We start from the raw sequence: 20,878 nt of genomic DNA, 5'->3' as shown, positions 1-20,878 counted from the left end.
GATGGTGGGTTTGCTAGTGTTCCATGGGTTGTGGCCCGGAATGTATCCTTGAGTTGTGGCTCAAGATAGGGGTGAAGCACGTGGCATTCTATAGGTTGTGGCCCGGAATGACTTCCCTTGAGTTATGGCTCGGGATAGCGGATGAACACGAGGAACCTTTGAGTTATGGCTCAGGTTGGCGAGTGTTGCCGATGTGAGTGTGCTGGTTGTGGCCAGTACGGATGGGTCCAGATGGATTGCCCTCCTCAGTGATATGCTGATGAGTTTGGTAGTCCTAGGACGTTACGAACTATGTTCATAATTGGGAACTCCACCTGACGTTACGGTATGTGATCCGTAGCATGGTTTCCGCACGTGCTCTATCGGTTGTGGCCGATAGGTGTGGCAGCAAGGCGCCTTGAGAAAATCATTAGGAGATGTATAACATTACTGGCACGGTTGTGGCCATGTGGAAGGAAGGTAACGAGGCTTCCTTAAGGTGTGTTAATGTTTCATGGTTGTGGCCATGTGATTAAAGAAGGAGGGGGTTCTTTGACGCTGAATGATATCATGCATGGTGGTGGCCATGCGGATTAAAATATGAGATTTGTTTTAATGTATAATATGTATATATGTTTGGTGCAAAATTATTTCTTATTATTTTAGCTCACCCTATCTACTTGTGTTTGGCGATGATCGTGTACGCGGTACATGTGAGCAGGTGATGATGCAGGTGGAGCTGGTGAGGCTTAGCCGCGAAGAGGGGATAGTCTGGGAGATTTACATGTTTTTGTTTTGAAATAATTTGTAACCTCGGATGAGAGGCTTTGTAATTATGTTCAGTTTTATGATTTTCGAACTTTGAGTATATTTGGAATTAATAAGAATGTCTTAAATTTCTCGTGTTTTTGGGAAATGAGGTATTATTAAATGCATTGAAATTAATTACTTTATTGTATTTTATTAAATTTGTAATATCTTGACGGGATGTTACATTTGGTATCAGACCAATGGTTTTCAAAAGATTTTTTGGGGTCTATGGGGAATGAGCTTACCGTGTGTGCTTGTGAGATCATTTTGATCATTGTTGTTGTCTAACTTTTGGTATAAAGTCTTAACCAAAGTTGGTTGATGTGAACAATTATATGTGACGTGCTTAGGCTATGGCAAATAGGTGGAGGAGGAATAATGTTGGGACTGATGCGATCGCGCAGGTGATACATCAGATGGTAGATGCGATGCAGCCTATTGCAGGGCAACCTAAAGCCGTGGTAGCACCCACATGTCCGGTGTCCATGGAGGACTTTATGAGGCATAACCCCTCAAAATTCATGGGCAAATCCACTCCGGATGAGGCCGATGCTTGGCCCAGAGAGTGTGAGAAAATCTGTAGAGTGATCAATTGCACAGATGCTCAAAAGCTCGCATTTATCTCATTCCTGCTGGTAGCTGACGTAGAATACTGGTGGCCAGGCATGCAACAGCTCCTGCAGACCTAGGGCGAGGAGGTTACCTGGACTTCCTTCAGGGCGAGATTTCTGGAGAAATATTTTCTAGACAGTGCCAGGCATGAGAGAGAGGCAGAATTCCTCACGTTCAAGTAGGGGAACCTGACTATGCAGGCATACACAAACATATTTGAGTACTTGGCCAGGTTCTACTCGCCCACCGTCATCGAGGAGTGGAGATGTAGAAAATATGAGGGTGGGTTGAAACACGAGTTACGTCGTTTTATTGTACCTCTCCGGATCAGGGAGTTTCCAATCTTGGTGGAGCAGGCCAAGGCTGTAGAGTAGCTAGAGATGGGGCCCAGCAGAGGGGCTTGACCTCAGAAGACCACCTCTGATTCACGGCAGCAAAAGAAGCCATATGACAGGCCACAAAGTTTAGCTAAGAAACTATAGTGCTACAATTGTGGTGGGGAGCATTTTCGGAGGGATTGTCTAAAACCCTCAGGAAACTCTAGTGGTGGTGGTGGTAGCACTGGTAAGTGCTACGTTTGTGATCAGTCGGGCCATTTTGCACGTCACTGCCCGAATAAGAAACCGACTGGAGGTGTACCAGCGAAGAAACCAGTCGGGGATCGACCTAGAGCCCCTGGTCGTGTATTCGCCTTGACGACTACCGAGGCAGCCCAGTCAGGTAACTTAGTACAGACTATTTGTTTGTTGTTTGATCACGAGGTTGTTGTATTGTATGACTCAGGAGCTACCCATTCATTTGTATCCAATGAATGTGTGAGGAGGCTCAGTCTAGTGATGCGAGAGCTGGCGTGCGAGTTAATAATTGCGACACCAACGTCGGGAGAGGTATCCGCCACATCTATTTGTGTGGGATGCCCTATGGAGGTGGCATGCCGCAAGTTTAAGGTGAATCTCATCTGCTTACCAATGGAAGGGTTGGACATGATTCTGGGTATGGATTGGTTGGCCAACAACCATGTGGTAATCGATTGCGGGCAACGCAAGGTGGTGTTTCCAGATGTAGAAGGACTGGAATTGATATTATCCAACCAAGCAGAGAAGGAGATTGAAGCGGGAGCTACATGTTTTATGATAGTAGCTCAGACGGAGAAGAAGAGTACTGTAGAGAAGATTAGTATGATTCCAGTGGTAGATGAATACGTAGATGTCTTCCCTGATGAAATCCCATAATTGCCACCAAGCAGGGATGTGGATTTCACCATTGATCTCATCCCTGGGGCTGGCCCAGTATCTATGGCACCATATCGGATGACACCGGCTGAGTTGGCAGAGTTGAAGAAGCAGATTGAGGATCTGCTTGAGAAGAAGTTTATTCGGCCGAGTGCATCACCATGGGGAGCACTGGTATTACTTGTGAAAAAGAAGGATGACAGTTCCAGGTTGTGTGTTGACTACCGGCAACTGAATAAGTTAACAATCAAGAATAAGTACCCGTTATCGAGGATTGATGACTTGCTGGATCAATTGAGGGGAGCAGTTGTGTTCTCTAAGATTGACTTGAGGTCTGGATATCATCAGATCTTAGTCAAACTAGAGGATGTGCAGAAGACAACATTCAGGTCTCGCTACGGCCACTATAAGTATGTGGTGATGCCATTTGGGGTGACGAATGCGCCCGCTATATTCATGGACTACATGAATAGGATATTTCAGCCGTATTTGGATCAATTTGTCGTGGTATTCATTGACGACATACTGATATATTCTGAGAGTAGAGAAGAACACGCGAATCATCTGCGAGTGGTATTAGAGGTACTTAGAGAGCATAAGCTTTATGGGAAGTTATCGAAGTGTGAGTTTTTGCTTGATGAGGTTCAGTTCTTGGGCCATGTAATCTCAGCCTAAGGAATCGCAGTGGATCCAACGAAGATTGAAACAATGGGGAAGTGGGAAAGGCCACAGACTGTGACTGAGGTGAGGAGTTTCTTGGGCCTGGCAGGTTATTACAGGTGCTTTGTGGAAGGGTTCTCCAAGATGGTGAGTCCATTGACTCAACTCACCAGGAAGGACCAGTCTTTCTCTTGGACAAACGAGTGTGAAGTCTGTTTTGAGGATATAAAGAGGAGATTGACCACTGCACCTATATTAGCTATCCCAGACACAACCAAGACGTTTGAGGTGTACTGTGATGCTTCATACCAGTGCTTGGGGTGTGTGTTGATGCAGGAGAAACGACCTGTTGCTTATGCATCTCGTCAGCTGAAGGTACACGAGAAGAACTACCCTACACATGACTTAGAATTGGCTGCGGTAGTTTTTGCTCTCAAGACATGGAGGCACTACTTGTATGGTTCGCAGTTTCAAGTGTTCAGTGATCATAAGAGTTTGAAGTACTTATTAGATCACAAAGAGTTGAATACGAGACAGAGGCGTTGGATGGAGTATTTGAAAGACTATGATTTTGAGCTTCTATACCATCTAGGTAAAGCCAATGTAGTTGCCGACGCCTTGAGTCGGAAGAGAGTTCATATGTCTGCTATGATGATGAAGGAGTTGGAGCTTATACAGAAACTGCGAGATATGAACTTGAATCTATACACAAGTGCTGATCATATACGGTGCAACATGTTGTAGATCACTAATGAGTTCTTGGATGAGGTCAGGGAGGAACAAGGTAAAGATCAAGAACTGCAGCAGATAGTGAGTGAGTTGGGCACCGAGAAGAGAAAAGACTTCAGGATGGGCAGAGATGGTATCCTGAGATTCAGAGAGAGAGAGTGTGTACCTCGCAGTCGGGTCCTAAGGAAGATGCTCTTGGATGAAGGGTATAAGAATCGTCTTAGCATACATTCAGGTTTGACTAAGATATACAAGGACTTGAAAGCGAACTTCTAGTGGACAAGTATGAAGACTGATGTGGCCGACTATGTCGCTTCTTGTTTAGTATGCCAAAAGGCGAAGATTGAGCATTAGAGGTCGGGTGGCACGTTGGAGCCTCTTGACATTCCATAGTGGAAATGGAACAACATTTCCATGGATTTTGTCACGCACTTGCCACGGTCTGTGAGAGGACATGACTGGATCTGGGTTATTGTAGACAGACTTACGAAGTGTGCGCACTTCCTGCCGATTAACCAGAAGATGTCTATGGACAAATTGACATATTTGTATGTCAGAGAAGTGGTCAGACTTCATGGAGTGCCTGCAAGTATTGTGTCAGACAGAGACCTGAGGTTCACATCGAGATTTTGGCAGTCATTGCAGGATGCCTTGGGTACTCAGCTAAGAATGAGTTCGACATACCACCCTCAGACTGATGGACAGTCTGAGAGAACCATACAGTCACTGGAGGATCTGTTGAGGACTTATGTGTTAGATCACTTGGGTACGTGGAGTGACATGTTGCCATTGGTGGAGTTCATGTACAATAATAGCTACCATTCCAACATTGGGATGGCACCATACGAGGCATTGTATGGTAGGAGATGCAGGACTCCGTTGTGTTGGCAGCAGGATGGGGAGTCAATGGTGCTTGGGCCAGAATTCTTGCAGCAAACCACTGAGAAAGTAAGGGTGATACAGGACCGTATGCGTGCAACTCAAAGTCGACAGAAGTCTTATGCAGATAAGAGGAGGAGGCCACTCGAGTTTGAGGCGGGTGATCACGTATTCCTCCGGGTTACTCCGACAGCAGGTATTGGGAGAGCTCTTAAGTCGAGGAAGCTGACTCCTAGGTTCATCGGGCCATACCAAATTACGAGAATGATCAGACCCGCAGCGTACGAGATTGCCTTGCCACCACACTTGGCAAATCTGCACAACGTCTTCCATGTCTCACAGCAGAGGAAGTACGTGGCAGATCCTAATCATGTGTTGGAGAAGGACGATGTCCAGGTGGGCGAGGATCTGACTATGGGAGTTAGACCAGTGAGAATCTTGGATTCTCAAGTCAAGCAACTCAGAGAGAAGGAGATCCAAACTGTGAAGGTTCTCTGGGACGAGGCAACCCAGGAGATGACTTGGGAGATGGAGGATCTCATGAGGAAGTCGTATCCTCACCTGTTTGCTGGTAAGTTCTCTTTTTTTAGGATGAAAAATTTCAAGGTGGAGGGAATGTAAGATCCGTGGAATTTAATTAATTAAATAAGTAATTAATTAATAAATGCGGGTAGGTAGCTTATTTATGACATTAAATTCTAATGGGTATGATGTGGAAAAGTACTAGCTCAAATGGTTGAGAGTACTTTGATTGTGTGAGAAGACTTGGGTTCGAGTCCTATGAGTGTTATTGGTGTTTTGGTTGACTTATTTTTATTTTAAAATTATACATGGTCGTGTTGGGTGATAACATGATGGTAAATGTGTGTGAATTGACATGAAACATTAATTGGCTTGGTGGTTTAGCTTTGATTTTGGTTTTAGTAAGGTCATGGGTTCGAACCTTGGTAAGTCAGATTTAACTCTTTTTGCTTAAAAATTAGTTGTGGGCCAAAGGGGCTGAAAAACCATCAAGTAATGGGCCTTGAATAGAAATAAAAACCAGTTTTCGTTTTTTTTAATTAACCCCATTAAAGCTTCATCTAAAAGGTCAATTTGGGGTAAAATTGAGGGTTTTGGCAAGCTGAACTGTTTTCCAGAATAGAGGGCACGAATTTTAGAGTTTTTGGCAGATTGAGGGAGGTTTTGGGACTGAATTGAGGGATAGGCAAAGAAGGGAGTTGTTGGTGTTTTTGGAAGCTTTCAAGTAATCCACTACTAAGCCAAAGGATCCAGGTTAAGGAAGCTGAACTCGAAATCCTGGTTTAATTGTATTGTTTTGCATGATTGTGTTGTGTGTGTAGCCAAATTTTCGTGCTTCAGTTGATGGGATGTTGTACTGGTTGTTCTTGTGGCATGGGATCAAACTTTTTATGCAATTGTATGGAAATAATGAGGGTTTGGGTACTGACAGTGCAACTTATGCTTTAAACATGAATTTTGGGATTTATGTTGGGTCTGAATTGTGTGTACATAGTTGGTGCATTATTCTAGATTGGTTGGCATGATTTGGGAGTGTGAATTTTGTATGTTATTGTTGTGTGCGTGAAACAGTGCCAAAGTCTGCATGTCTCGCTCAAGCGAGCCAGGCTCGCCTAAGCGAAATATGCAGGGACTCGAAAACCTTCCCTGCTCGACCATCTCGCTTAGGCGGGGTGATTTGGTCTAGGGCGATAGGTCATCTCGCTTAGGCGAGTGTGCCTCGCCCAAGCGAGAATTCGTGGGTGTTTGTGTGGTTTGATTGAACATCTCGCGCAGGCAGGATTGATTGTTGTTTTGAGTAGAAGTGTGTCTCGCTTAGGCGAGGGCCTCTCGCCTAAGCGAGATCTCGAGGGAAGGTTCGTAGTTTTGTTGAACTCGTCGCCTAGACGAGGCATTTTAATCCTGGGCGACTGAGGGTCTCGCCCAAGCGAGAAGGATCTTGCTTAAGCGAGACTTCGTAGGCTGCAGAGGTGTTGGAGGCTCGCCCAAGCTAGTGGGTCTAGGTTAAGCGAGATAGGCTGGACTAGTTAAACAAAGGCGTTTAGCCTAAGCGAGCGAGGGTGCCATTGTGCATTCAAGGCATGGGTTATCGCTGTATTAATGGTATGAGATGGAAGTTGTAAAGCATGGTCTATAAGGCTTCTAAGGATATCTCGATGGTGGGCTTGCTAGTGTTCCATGGGTTGTGGCCCGGAATGTATCCTTGAGTTGTGGCTCAGGATAGGGGTGAAGCACGTGACATTCTATGGGTTGTGGCCCGGAATGACTTCCCTTGAGTTATGGCTCGGGATAGCAGATGAACACGAGGAACCTTTGAGTTATGGCTCAGGTTGGCGAGTGTTGCCGGTGTGAGTGTGCTAGTTATGGCTAGTACGGATGGGTCCAGATGGATTGCCCTCCTTAGTGATATGCTGACGAGTTTGGTAGTCCTAGGACGTTACAGACTATGTTCTTAATTGGGAACTCCACCTGGCGTTACGGTGTGTGATCCGTAGCATGATTTCCGCACGTGCTCTATTGGTTGTGGCTGATAGGTGTGGCAGCAAGGCGCCTTGAGAAAATCATTAGGAGATGTATAACATTGCTGGCATGGTTGTGGCCATGTGGAAGGAAGGTAGCGAGGCTTCCTTAAGGTGTGTTAATGTTTCATTGTTGTGGCCATGTGATTAAAGAAGGAGGGGGTTCTTTGACGCTGAATGATATCATGCATGGTGGTGGCCATGCGGATTAAAATATGAGATTTTTTTTAATGTATATTATGTATATATGTTTGGTGCAAAATTATTTCTTATTATTTTAGCTCATCCTATCTGCTTGTGTTTGGCGATGATCGTGTACGCGGTACATGTGAGCAAGTGATGATGCAGGTGGAGTTGGTGAGGCTTAGCAGCAGAGAGGGGATAGTCTGGGAGATTTACATGTTTTTGTTTTGAAATAATTTGTAACCTCGGATGAGAGGCTTTGTAATTATGTTCAATTTTATGATTTACGAACTTTGAGTATATTTGGAATTAATAAGAATGTCTTAAATTTCCCATGTTTTTGGGAAATGAGGTATTATTAAATGCATTGAAATTAATTATTTTATTTTATTTTATTAAATTCGTAATATCCTGACGGGATGTTACAGACACCCCCAATGCTTCTTAACAAAAACCAAGAAAACAAGGCAAGAAAAAGCTATTGTTTCATAACAAAGGAGGAAACAACAAATTTTGTAACAACGGGAGGTAACATGACTATTCACAAACAAGTAAAAAATGAAGAAAATAACTTTATTTAGGCTACAATTCAAATAAAATCGTAGCATATACAAGTATATGCTACAACTATTTGGATGAATCATAACCTATAATGAAATTTTCTCAGTACACGTTATGATTCATCTATAGAACCGTAGCCTATATAATATGCTAGGTTTTATCTGAACCATATAGCCTATACTTTCACAATATTTTCAAAAGTTTCACTGCGTCAACATTAGCTACGTTTTCATTGTGACCCAATTTGTTTGCGCCATTAAATCACATTTGCACTAATGCAGGTAGCTCTAATTACACAAAGAAAATTCAAATTAATGATTTGTACACACACATGATTACAAAAGAACAAAGATTCGTGGAAAGCTAATGAACTTACTCTTTTCACAAATCTGATTAGTTGGTTGTATTGCCCTCTATACCACATGAAGTCCTAAAATGAACTCGTATCTTCAAAGAAATAAAAGATTAAGTCATAATCTTAGAGAAACAGTAGAGATGATTTAGAGAAAAGTTTTAATTTTTTTTTATAAAATAAAACTTTAATACAATTCTATTCATGGTTAACTTTATAATATTAAAATATTTGAGTAACATTTATAGAACCATATATGCTATTGGACTACTTTCTAAATCATAAAAAAAAAAATCACATCACTTAATTAGCAATAACATTATCTAACTAAAAAAATTAACAAAAACAACTCAATTGAAATTTTAAATTTTCAAAAAATTCAATTAACTACATAAATTTAATAGTTTAATTAAAAAATTTCAAATTTATCAATTACTTAAACCTTTAATTAATCAACATATTAAACATATATAATTTTCTTTTCAGCAAATTAATTAAACATATACCATATCTGTGTTTATTTTTGAAAGTCTTCAACACCCAAACTTAGAGCACGCATAACTTGGTCAATAGTAGAGATTCCTTTTACACCACTTTGGCATTTCTAAATTATAATAAAATTTTAAAAGAAAAAACAAACAAAAAACTAAAATCTATTTAAAAAAATAAAAAAGAAATAAAAAAACTCTTGCACAGACATTAGACAAAGTAATAGGTAGTCAAACTGAACAGCACATGGCTTATCCAAAAAAACAACGCGTTAATGATTAAAAGTCAGCACTTTTTGTTAATGGGAAACAATTTCTACTTTTGCAGCTAAAATGATTGGTCGACGGTTTTATAACTTTTAAGTTAAATTCGAAAATTTAAAGTAATATATAAATTTTATACTTGTTCGTGAATTCATAATATAAAATATAAAATATTTAATTGTATATTGTGTATACCCACCACACAAAATAAGTTTCATCAGCATATTAGTTTGACACTCTAATTTTTCTGTTATACTCAACTTAAAATTTCATATATATATTTTGTTTATATTTATTTTTATTATAATAAATATAATATTTTATTATAAAACCAATTGTCAAATGTATGTAGATTTAAAAGTGAGTCAAGCAATACTTTTCCTTCTCGTAATCATAAAAAGCAACTAATACTGCTGATGTGTAAAGTAACAACAATCATCTACTCCTTTATAAAAATAAATAAATAATTAAACTACGACCAGAAAAGATTTATCCAAAAAGAAGAAGTGACATAATTTGATGAATCAATCATTTTGGTGCTATCATATTAGCCATAAAATAAATATGTCGAAAAAGTACTTGTTAACAAACTTTGATAAAGTGTTCACAAAAGTTTTCTCTTCTCTTTTCAAACTATAATAAATTATTTATAAAAAAATATTGATCTAATTAAGTGATGACATATGAATATTATTAATACTTTATCAAAAGAATTGTCAAAAAATCTTTTTCCTAAAATAAAAAAAATATCCAAAAACTGATAAATCAATATCATTAATAATTTTTTGAAATATGTAACTTAAATAGTTATATTAATACATATTCAAAAATAAAAATAGCAACAAGTAACTAAGCACTTCTATGTCATTTCAAATATATATTTGATATATAATTTGTTTATAAGGAAAATAACTTGTAATAAAAGTAAGATATGTTTAGTCAAAAAGTATCGGGACTCAAAATACGATAGCGGGTTCTAATTTCAAGAATCAAAGTGTTTGTTTACCGTACTCGATAATATTATTCAAGTATTTTACTTATAGATTGTTTATCATTTAATTTTTTTACCAATACAATAGCTAAAACCAAGAGTTATTTTTATATGATAGAAAGAACTGTATAGCATAGTTATAAATTACACTAATTATTGTACTATATACTTTTTTTATTGTATAACTCTACTTTAAAATCTACCATTAACTAATATATAAAGTGTTTTTTTTCCCTTTCAATATCTAAAACCACATTAAACTAAATTAGTTTCAGTCATGTAAATAAGTAGACATTTTCTTTGGTAATGAAAAAAATGAACATTATTATTTATTAAATTTATGTTAACTCGATCTAAATTAATTAACCATTTTAATATATAAAATAATATTATTATTTTATAAAATAAATCAGCCCATAAATTTAAATACTAACTTAACATCAATCCATTTAGACAGGCTAAAAAAATACAATTCCAAAAAATAAATAACTTCAATTTTAACCACAATAATATGTATATTCCTTAAACGCACATATAGTAATCTCTAAAGTTGTATCACACTGATGAAAGAATATTTCAAACCCTACATTATTCATACTACTCAAAATATGTTGTTACTACTATTAGTTTTTCCTTTGTTTTCATGCATACTTTTGGATAAAGTCAACCACTCTTTAATCATATCTTTTGTCTTCATTTTACAATTTTTCTTCCTTTCATTTCCCAGAGGAAAAGCAAAGCGCGTCTATGTAAAGTAGGAGCAGACAAGTTTGAAAATTGAACCGAACACAATTAATTGAAGGCATAATTTTCCATTTTCTGATTTCTCACTCATATCTAACTCTCTTTCTTCTCTTCTTCTCTGCATGCATAACACCCTTTTGCCTATAAATATCATGCAAGGTTTCTTCTTCTAAAACCAACTTCACAACTCACAGAAAAAAGAGTTATTTAGCTATTCAAACTAGTTATACACAACATGTCTTCCATTAACAAGTCTTTCTTTGTTATAGTTTCTATTCTTTCTCTCTTTGCCTTTTCAAGCAATGCACAACTTTCTTCCACCTTTTATGCCAGAACTTGCCCCAACCTTCAAGCCATAGTGCGTCGTACAATGATACAAGCCATTCGCACAGAAGCTAGGATTGGTGCCTCTATTCTTCGCTTGTTTTTCCATGATTGCTTTGTACAAGTAAACCTTGCTACCCCACTTTGCACTTTCGATCTAAGCTCACATTTTTTTCCATATTACGATCAAATGTGTCCAAATGGATGCCTAATTTACACTTTTATCTTCTGCATTTTCTTTAACTTTCTAGCTTTTTTGGTTTCATGTGCATAGTTCAAAACTATTCTCTTTATGGTTTTGATTATTTCTTTGTTTGCAGGGCTGTGATGCATCAATTCTATTGGACGACACTGCAACATTCACAGGAGAGAAAAACGCGTTTCCTAACAGAAATTCAGCAAGGGGCTTCGAAGTTATTGACACCATTAAAACCAACGTTGAAGCTGCTTGCAATGCCACTGTGTCTTGTGCTGATATTCTTGCTCTTGCCACAAGAGATGGAATAGTTCTGGTGAGTCCAATTCTTCATGATTTATATAATAACCAAACCCTGCGAACAAAATTAGTATAGTTAACAGAAATAACCAATTAGAATAATTTATTTCACATGAGTAGTTAGAAAAAGTGAACGCAATGCACAGAAAATAAAAGTAAAATATGAACAGTATACACTTTTTCCTTCTCCTATTCAGACTGCGTTCTGATGTCACTGAGATTCTGATGTGAAGTCATTCTCACAATAAGTCAATTAGTAATTTACTTGATGTCGGTTTCTCTCTTTATTTCCATTTTCTTCTGCATGAGCCTGTTTTCAAACCATGTTCCCCACTTTCGGTTTCACTTTTCTATCTTAATCTATCATCATGCATTAGTGGGACATACAATTTCACCCAAAAATATCACACAGTAAATAAAATCATCATATAAAACAAAAATCAAGGTTCATGTCTCACGCCTACCTTATCTCTTTGTGAAGAAACTGTATGAAAAGTTAAGGTTTCTACAATCTCACCAAATATTCCCTTTCTCTTTTTAGTGTGTTCATCAACATCTCTCTCTGACACACAACCATAGAGTTTCACAAAAGAAAACATTAGATGAAAATGTGTTCTTTAGTGTTTTTTCCAGTACTATGTATGCGTAAAGAATTTAAAATCCATGATTGTTTGCAGCTAGGAGGACCCTCATGGACAGTGCCTCTAGGAAGAAGAGATTCAAGAACAGCAAATCAGAATGCAGCCAACACCGAAATCCCTTCACCTGCCTCAGACCTTGCCACCCTGATAACCATGTTTGCAGCGAAAGGTTTGACAGCAAGAGACCTAACAGTGCTCTCGGGAGGCCACACAATTGGCCAAGCACAGTGCCAATTCTTCAGAACTCGCATATACAACGAAACCAACATTGATCCAAACTTTGCCACCACAAGAAGGGCCAATTGTCCTAATTCTGGAGGGAACACCAACTTGGCCCCTCTTGACACCGTCACACCAACCCGTTTTGACAACAACTACTACACTGACCTTGTGAACCAGCGTGGCCTTCTCCACTCTGACCAAGTGCTTTTCAATGGTGGCTCTCAAGATGCCCTTGTGAGGACCTACAGCGCCAATTCTGCTGCCTTTTTCAGGGACTTTGCTGCTGCCATGGTGAAGATGGGCAACATTAGTCCTCTCACTGGGACCAATGGAGAAATCAGAAGGAACTGCAGGGTGCTGAATTGATCATAATATGGCAATAATAATAGAAATAATGATCATCATCTTCATCGTCGTGATCGTGCTTATGCCGTTTTGTTCATGTTGTGTAGCTGATGATCACCATAATAACTAGAAGTAACGTGTTTTATAGATGAAGAAAGAATTTTAGTGATTAATTACGAGGTTGTGGTCGAAAGTTGACTACATCTTTCGTGTGTCGTGGTTTATATGTTATTAATGTTAGTGGTTTTTTTTTGGTTATTTACTTGTTAATGTCTAGCTTTTAAAGTTTTGATTTTCTTAGGTTGTTATTTCCTACTGGGCCACTACTTGTCCCAGTCCACATTTATGTATTTTCAAATTCTCTTCATCTTCTTTTAAGATTGCAAGTTGGTACAATCACTATTACTCCTTGGTCTGAATAAATTGATTTCTAAATTCGAATATAACATCAAAAATGAAAGAGAATAATAAACTAATCTCTACTAAACATTAATCATGAACTTGATACTTAACTCACATTTATAATATAATAAAAAAAATTATAATATCAGTTATATTATTGTGTATTGGTAATAAAAAAACTTAACTTTTAATTCCCATAATTTCATTGCTCATTAATTCCTAAAATCGATCGGTAATGTTCTAAACTAGAAGGTAGATTTCTCTTAGCAATTGATTTAGTTTTGGTGAGATGATGGTCATTCATTGGGTTGAACGTTGACTCTCACAATTGAAGCTTTTGAAAACAAAAAAGAAATCTGCTATGATTTCTAAGACTTTGAGAGGAAAAAGAAATTGTTCTTTAACTATTCTAGAATTACGTTTAAGAAACTCATATTTTTTATCAATTATTTTTAGAAATTTTTTCATACAAAATATTTATAAATTTTGTTGTGAAAAAAATATTTGTAAAATATTATTATTAATTATTTTTTGTAAAATATTTTATATAAAATACTTTTTTTGTAAAAAATTTTTCTAAAAAATACTTGCAAATTTTGCAAATTTTATAATTTTGTAAGAAATAATTATTTAAAAAAGAATTATCTATGAATTAAAATTCTAAAAAAATTGACAAAAAAAAACAATTTTTGTAAAATCTTTTAATTAATTTATAAGAAAAATCTTATGTAATAGAAAAATTGTAATAGTGATATACAAAGATAAAATAATAAGTACCCAAGAACTAGTAAATTTATGAATTGATTTTAGGACAAATTTTATTTGATTTGGACACTTATCCACTTAGGGTTGGTAAGATTTATTTAAAAACTTATTTAAGTTTATGAAGTTCAAATTTTCATAATATATTGTACATTTTGTTTGTTACTCATCCTTCTAATTAATATTATTTTCCCTAAAGTTACATCTAGAATTTAAATGTTTTATTGAATTTTTAATATCGTTCTATTGAGATTCAAAGTATATTAGTAAACATCAATTTTAATGTTTTAAAATATATTATAAACTTTTTTAATATATCAACCTTAGTCCATTTTGAAAATTCATTAAAGAAACAATGCTAAAAACTCAGAATTTGAATTACATCATATTTAATCAATATATTATTTTATTACAATATTTTCCGCTATCACTTTATACTTAAATATTATTATTGTACTTAATTAATTGAGAAATTAATGTTATTTTTATTTCATAACATTTTGTTGTTAAAAATGAAAGAATAATTAGAAAACTAATGTTTAATTTTAAACGATTGAATCATCAAATATATAATTTTTGTACGCATTTTAAAATTACACAATGACGAAATTTATACAGAAATATAGAGTGGACATTCTTAAATAGGCGCAGGCAAAGGTTGTTGTGGCTTTACCTTATCTTATCCTGTAGGGAGAGAAGAAGAGAAATGGCGAGTGCAACAGCGCATGTTTTTTCAGGGCTCACTGTTTCTGGTGGTAAAGGAAATTCAATCTTCAATTTCAATCACTCTCCTTTTTCTTCCACTCTTCTTCCCTCAAATTTCAGGCCCTTCAACTCTTTCTCATCCAATGGTCTTTTCTCCAGAGGTAATGCAAATTCATAAACCCTTTTATCGTTAACTTAACACTAAACTGAATTTCTGGGGATGTTTGATTACATGTAGATTACTTGTCAAAGGACATGTTTTGCCGCCCAACACGTTCTCCTGTTGTTTGTATGGCCGGAAAAGGTTCCAGTAAGAAAAAGGTAGCTTGCTAGCTCCCATTTCTGCAAATTTTATCTGTCAATCAATAGGCCATTCATTGTTGTATTTGCTACATGCTCATGTTTTTTTCTTTAATCTAGAACAGTACTTAGATAAAGGATTGAATGTATTGTTTGCGTTGTTCTCTTTTGGATATTCCACTTTGATTAGAAATATGACCTTAAGTGAGGTATAAGAATTTCCTTACAAGAATTGGTGAGATTGAGTTAGTCATAAACTTATTAATAAGATTCTCCAATTAGAATTGAAGTTTGGTATTAGTAATTCATAATAGTACAAGCAACATTTAAGGGTCAGGATCAGGCCTTTAATGTTTCTACCATAAGTTGGCAGATAGATTAGGGTCAGGTCTTCCAAGATATTTTACCCTTTAGGTCCTTAATGTTTCATCTTAAGTCCGCAGAAATAGTTAAGGCAAGGTCATCTAAGGTATTGGTCACTCTGGCACCTTGGTTCAATCAGGATTTTATTTGAAAATGGTAACTTTGGTGGGTTTAAAGAAGAATATTGTTTACATTTTTTGATGTAGATACAAGTTTTGTCCTTTTATTTACCGGTATTTTCCCCTTTATTAATCACCATGCCATAAAGAACTTCTTACTAGTGAATTTGTCACAGATTAGGTGTCTTTTTCTTTTCACATTTTGTTATTCATTAATTGTTCGCTTGTTGATCTGGATAACGAAGTGTGATTGTTGTTGCTGTTTTTGTTCTTGTGGTCATAGTCTAAGGTTATTAGGCTTGTCTCAACGGCTGGAACTGGATTCTTTTATGCCATAAAGAAAAGCAAGAAGAATGAAAAGCTTGAGCTGAAGAAGTATGATCCAAAGGTGAAGCGCCATGTTGTGTTCAAAGAATCTAAATAAGATAAGCCTTTTTAGATGAACCAGGTTTTGACCATCTTCTGCTCTTGTTGTAATATCACAATTTATTCTTTGATTTTATCTCTGAACAAAAATTCTGCAAAAACACTAGATGCAAACTGCTATTCTGTGTTTTGTTTTCCCCTTATGACTAGAAGATCATAAAAATGGTTATGTCTCTTGGAGGTTACAATTTGTCTAAAAGCGATACTTAATTTTTTCGATTTTGATTCTGATAATCTATAACTTATGCAGTACAGGGTCGTCTTTTTTTATGTATACGGTGTTGTAGACGTTTTCAGTACTGAGACCTATACATTGTGCCTTTGATACTCCTTAATAGATGTCTAGTTAAACAAATTTGTCATACTTGAAATTCCACTTGCATATAGATGGAGTATTTTTGTAGAAATATCCCACTAGATTGGTCGGACACACTAACATTGTTAAACTGTTAGAAAATTCAATTTGAAATATAATACAATATTAGAAAGAGTGTCTCATTTGTTTTTGTGAGAATGGTTATCATAATGAAATAGATGTAAAACTTTAAAAGTTGGTTTGAAAATGAGAATAGAATATGTCTTTGAAGATAGAATTTCACCTTTTTAAAAGTGAATATAAAAATAACGTTCTAAATTTAGATCTTTTGTTATGGTACTGCCTTCATTTAATCTGAGCTTCTCTTTGTCTTTGTTTCTGGTGCATATGTTGTGTCCTAGTGTTGTAATGTCTGTGTCATGTCCTCTGTCATTGTTAGAGTTTGTGCTTCATATTGTACATCTGTCCAAATTTACAAAATTGTAAATTAAACTGATGACACGTAGTTCCAACAAAACTAAAACATGCCTAGATGAACTACAGAGTTGAATGAAACATGGTGAATCTCTTTTCCAATTGAACCAACATCCGAAGACTTCAAAGATTAGTGATCTACCCTTTGGTTCTTCCTTGTTTTTGAGCTTTCTCCTTCAAGTGAATCTTCATGGAGTTTTCAAGTTTCTCCATCATCCTGAGCTCTACCAGCATTCCTTTTTTCAAAGTGATCATGATTCTTGGTTGTAAATTTTTCTTAATTCTCAACATATCATTCTTGCTATGAATCAATATATCATTAAAGAAAGCTAATAAAAGTTTTCCGAGAAATTCAAACTTTGAAAAGTTTCTGGGGACCCTAGGGGCATTTGTAAGTCCAAAAGGCATGACCAAAATACTCGTAATGCATTTTTGTGTGTATCTGCATGATCCATCCTCACTGGATGATAACCGACCCTCAAGTCAATTTTTGAAAAAATAACTGAATCATTCAGCTCAACCATGAGGTCTTCTACTAAAGGAATTGGAAACCTGTCTTAAACTGTACCCTTGCTAAGCTCCCTATAATCAACATAGACATTTTTTTCCAACTAACACAACAGGACTTAACATAAGAACTGTAGCTGTTCTGTATAAAACCAGACACTAGTATCTCTTGAACAACTTCATCAAAAATATCCTTTAGGTTTTCTGCATGTCTGTGTGGTCTTTTATTTAGTGGATTTGTATCTTGCAAAAGGGAAATCTTATGATTAAGACCTTTTCTAATAGGAGTTAATTGAGTAGGTTATTCAAAAATACCCTGAAACTGATTCAGCAATTCTGAAATCAACACAGGTGTTGATGTGTGAGTGGCATTAGTTGTGATTATGCAATAAGAATCCATCTTCTTGACAGACTTGTATCATGAATATGTGTGCACATTCATGATTGTTTTATCCATTATTAGCTGGTTTCTAATCAGTTTTACACTGCTCTGGGTCTTGAGAACATGTCTTTTTCCAGCAACAGTAAACTCCATGGACAACTTGATAAGTTCCAAATAATGTCTCCCAGTGTCACCATCCACTCAAATCCTAAGACCATTCTTCAGAAAGGTCAAATTGGTTAATTATGGCATCAAATTCTTCATGGTACGAAGTAACTGTGAAATGTTGCCAAGTTACTCTCACTGGCTTCTCATTTGATGCGGGTCCTTTGTGGTTTAATTCAGAACCAAACATCTCGGCAATGCCTCGATGAACGTGGTGGATGCCAAAGAAGAAGAGAGATCAAAACTAATTTTTTCTTAAAATGGCATATTTCTTCATAGTGTGTGTGTGTGTATATATATATATTATGTTATGAAAATAAAGAGTTAGAACTACACTTTTAATTAGGTTTCACAAATTTTCACTCTCTTCTCATTCATAAACAATTTTTTTTGAGGTTGGACCCACAGAATACTAACTTCTCTCTTTTCTATCTATCCGAAAACAAAGTGTTGGTCTAAACACGTTTCAACAAAAATTCTAAGGACTAAAATAATAATAAATAGTTAAATTTAAAGACTAAAGTAATCTCGCACATTTATGGACTAAACTTGTGGTTTATCCCACTAATATTTATGTGACATAATAAATAAATATGTATTAAAGTATTATAAAAAATATATTGTTTATATGTTTTATTTTCCGAAAAATTACATTCATTATATGTAAATTCATTTTATTCTAAAAGTAAGGGGCAAATAAAATATATTTCTCTTAAAAATAAGGAAATTTTGCCTTATAACCTTTATTTTTTTTTAAATTAATTTAAAATTTAAAAATAATTATCTTTAAAAATTAAATTTTCATTTTCCTCATAGATGATAAAACAATTTAACAATTTTATTTGTATTATTTTTATTATGGAGAAACTAGCGTAAATTTATGTGCTATCACATTTATTATATGTTTTTTTTAAATATCTATAAATAATTTAAATTTTAGAAGTAGTAACGAAAAGAGTCAAATTTAAAAAACAAGAGCATATTTTTTTTTTTTCATTTTAAATAATAAATAAATCATTCATCTTAAAAATTAATCATAAATTTAATAAAATCTAAATAATCTTAAAATAATAGGAAATTAGAATTTACCGGAAATGCACTAAGTAGAAAGGTAGATGTAAGAAGGAATATATATATATATATATATATATATATATATATATATATATATATATATATATATATATATATATATATATATTTGGTGAACAAAACTCATCACGAGTTTAACTTGGATAAACAAGATCTTGATGGGTCTATCAAAATTTGCATTTTTTTTTTTAATTCAATCATGCTCAAATTTATGGTAGATCCAACTAGGATCCAGATTTTAATCTTTTTTAAGAAGTCTCCTTCAATCAAACATTTTATCTTTATTAAGGTACTTTCAATTTTGTCAACTATGGATTTTCAAGAATTTGATTATAATTGATTTATTTTAAAATTTTAAAAGATGAAATAGTTTTTTTGAAACGACTTTAGTTGTATAGCTACTTGTACCACGGTGTCATTTTTAAATTTAATTTCTTACATAAATTATTTTTACATTATCAAATTTTACATCATCGTATATAATATTTTACATCAAACTTTTATTGGTATCTTAAAATAAAAAATTGTATATTTTAATAACACATCAAATGAATAATACAAAAAATTAAAAAATTTAAATTTGTTTGACACCCAGTACTATATTATTATTATTATTAATAATAATAAAGGAAAAAAATATAATTCCCCTTACTAAGTTACTGTATACTACAATAAAAGTAACTAACATATAATTAGTTTGTGGTTCACAAATTAATTCGTCAAAATGGGATAAGTTGGAGTTAGGATTTTTCTATCCACTAATTTCGTTTTGGTCTAACTTGTTTAATCTCTCAATTTATAGGTAAAAAATGAACCAAACCATCCTTGGTCTGTTTTATTTTTATTTTTTATTTATTTTAAATTAAAAATTAAAATAAAATAATTTAAAAAAATTAATTTTTTTTATATTATATTTTAAAAAATTGTAAATATACAATTTTATTATAATTTAAACTTATATTCAAATCATTAGTTAATATAGAGTAATTTGACGTTTGACATATAGATGTAATAATTATTTTAATTTATCTAATTATAAATATTAATTAATCAATTAAAAATTTAAAAATTATTTATATTTTAAATGTTTATTTATAAATATGTAAACAAATGTTAAAAATAAAAAATTGAAATAAAATATATATATATATATATATATATATATATATATATATATATATATATATATATATATATATATATATATATATATATATATATATATATATATATATATATATATATATATATATAACCTTCTTTTTAAATTTGTTTAATTCATAACCCATATTTTGATATTTAATTCTTCCTCATGTGTTCTTGTTCTTTTTAACCTTTTCGTCTTTGGATTCTTAAAACGAATCATTCCTTATCTCAATATTTTGCCATAACTTAAATCGTTAGATTTTTTAAAAAATTGCCTAAAAAGTATCTATATCCAACTGATTATAAAATGTACAGTAAATTATTTAATTATTTAATCTTTTCTCACTTTGATGAAATATCTTCACTAATAACATGAATACGAACTAAAATCAAAATAAAGGAACTAAAAAAAAGTCAAAAAGATCTTAATCATAGATTAAGAATATAAGATAGATCCAACGATTAAAATTAACTCTCTTTCGGTGCTATCTGTAGTAGTCATGAAAGGTGGTACAGTACATACCTGCATGCAAGAACATAGCATCGGTTCCCCTGTACCTTACCACACTAAATTAAAGCTCTACGGCTCTGATTCACGCGTGTTTCCACTCTCCCGAAACTCGCGTGAGCATCCTCTCTTTCTCTCTCCTTGAACAAAACAGACAGG

The 20,878-nt window shown here is 34.6% G+C and overlaps 3 protein-coding genes across 3 annotated transcripts; all 3 read left to right on the top strand.

Annotated features, from left to right (window-relative positions):
• Nucleotides 1–1,595: 1,595 nt before the first annotated feature.
• Nucleotides 1,596–2,633, top strand: LOC114170293. The gene is made up of 2 exons (XM_028055775.1): nt 1,596–1,766; nt 1,884–2,633. The coding sequence occupies exons 1-2, from the start codon at nt 1,596–1,598 to the stop codon at nt 2,631–2,633; spliced, it is 921 nt and encodes a 306-aa protein (XP_027911576.1).
• Nucleotides 2,634–11,178: 8,545 nt separating this feature from the next.
• LOC114168700 (peroxidase P7-like) lies at nt 11,179–13,448 on the top strand. The gene is made up of 3 exons (XM_028053607.1): nt 11,179–11,472; nt 11,669–11,860; nt 12,522–13,448. The coding sequence occupies exons 1-3, from the start codon at nt 11,260–11,262 to the stop codon at nt 13,071–13,073; spliced, it is 957 nt and encodes a 318-aa protein (XP_027909408.1). The 5' UTR covers nt 11,179–11,259; the 3' UTR covers nt 13,074–13,448.
• Nucleotides 13,449–14,848: 1,400 nt separating this feature from the next.
• LOC114168806 lies at nt 14,849–16,357 on the top strand. Its single transcript, XM_028053762.1, has 3 exons — nt 14,849–15,082; nt 15,160–15,242; nt 15,987–16,357. Exons 1-3 carry the CDS (start codon nt 14,923–14,925, stop codon nt 16,125–16,127), a joined length of 384 nt encoding a protein of 127 aa, XP_027909563.1. The 5' UTR covers nt 14,849–14,922; the 3' UTR covers nt 16,128–16,357.
• The last annotated feature ends 4,521 nt before the right edge of the window (nt 16,358–20,878 follow it).

Source organism: Vigna unguiculata, chromosome 11, assembly GCF_004118075.2.
Source record: "Vigna unguiculata cultivar IT97K-499-35 chromosome 11, ASM411807v1, whole genome shotgun sequence".
In the NCBI taxonomy this organism is placed as follows: Eukaryota; Viridiplantae; Streptophyta; class Magnoliopsida; order Fabales; family Fabaceae; genus Vigna; species Vigna unguiculata.
The sequence above is the reverse complement of the archived record's forward strand: the minus strand, read 5'-3'. Positions and strand labels throughout refer to the sequence as shown.

Excerpts from the sequence above, each read along its gene's own strand:
- LOC114168700 (XM_028053607.1), top strand. The coding sequence starts at position 11,260 with ATGTCTTCCATTAACAAGTCTTTCTTTGTTATAGTTTCTATTCTTTCT. Across the intron at positions 11,473-11,668 it reads TCCATGATTGCTTTGTACAA|GGCTGTGATGCATCAATTCT; the intron begins GTAAACCTTGCT and ends CTTTGTTTGCAG. Across the intron at positions 11,861-12,521 it reads CAAGAGATGGAATAGTTCTG|CTAGGAGGACCCTCATGGAC; the intron begins GTGAGTCCAATT and ends GATTGTTTGCAG.
- LOC114170293 (XM_028055775.1), top strand. The coding sequence starts at position 1,596 with ATGCAGGCATACACAAACATATTTGAGTACTTGGCCAGGTTCTACTCG. Across the intron at positions 1,767-1,883 it reads TGGTGGAGCAGGCCAAGGCT|TGCTACAATTGTGGTGGGGA; the intron begins GTAGAGTAGCTA and ends AAGAAACTATAG.
- LOC114168806 (XM_028053762.1), top strand. The coding sequence starts at position 14,923 with ATGGCGAGTGCAACAGCGCATGTTTTTTCAGGGCTCACTGTTTCTGGT. Across the intron at positions 15,083-15,159 it reads CAATGGTCTTTTCTCCAGAG|ATTACTTGTCAAAGGACATG; the intron begins GTAATGCAAATT and ends GATTACATGTAG. Across the intron at positions 15,243-15,986 it reads AAGGTTCCAGTAAGAAAAAG|TCTAAGGTTATTAGGCTTGT; the intron begins GTAGCTTGCTAG and ends TTGTGGTCATAG.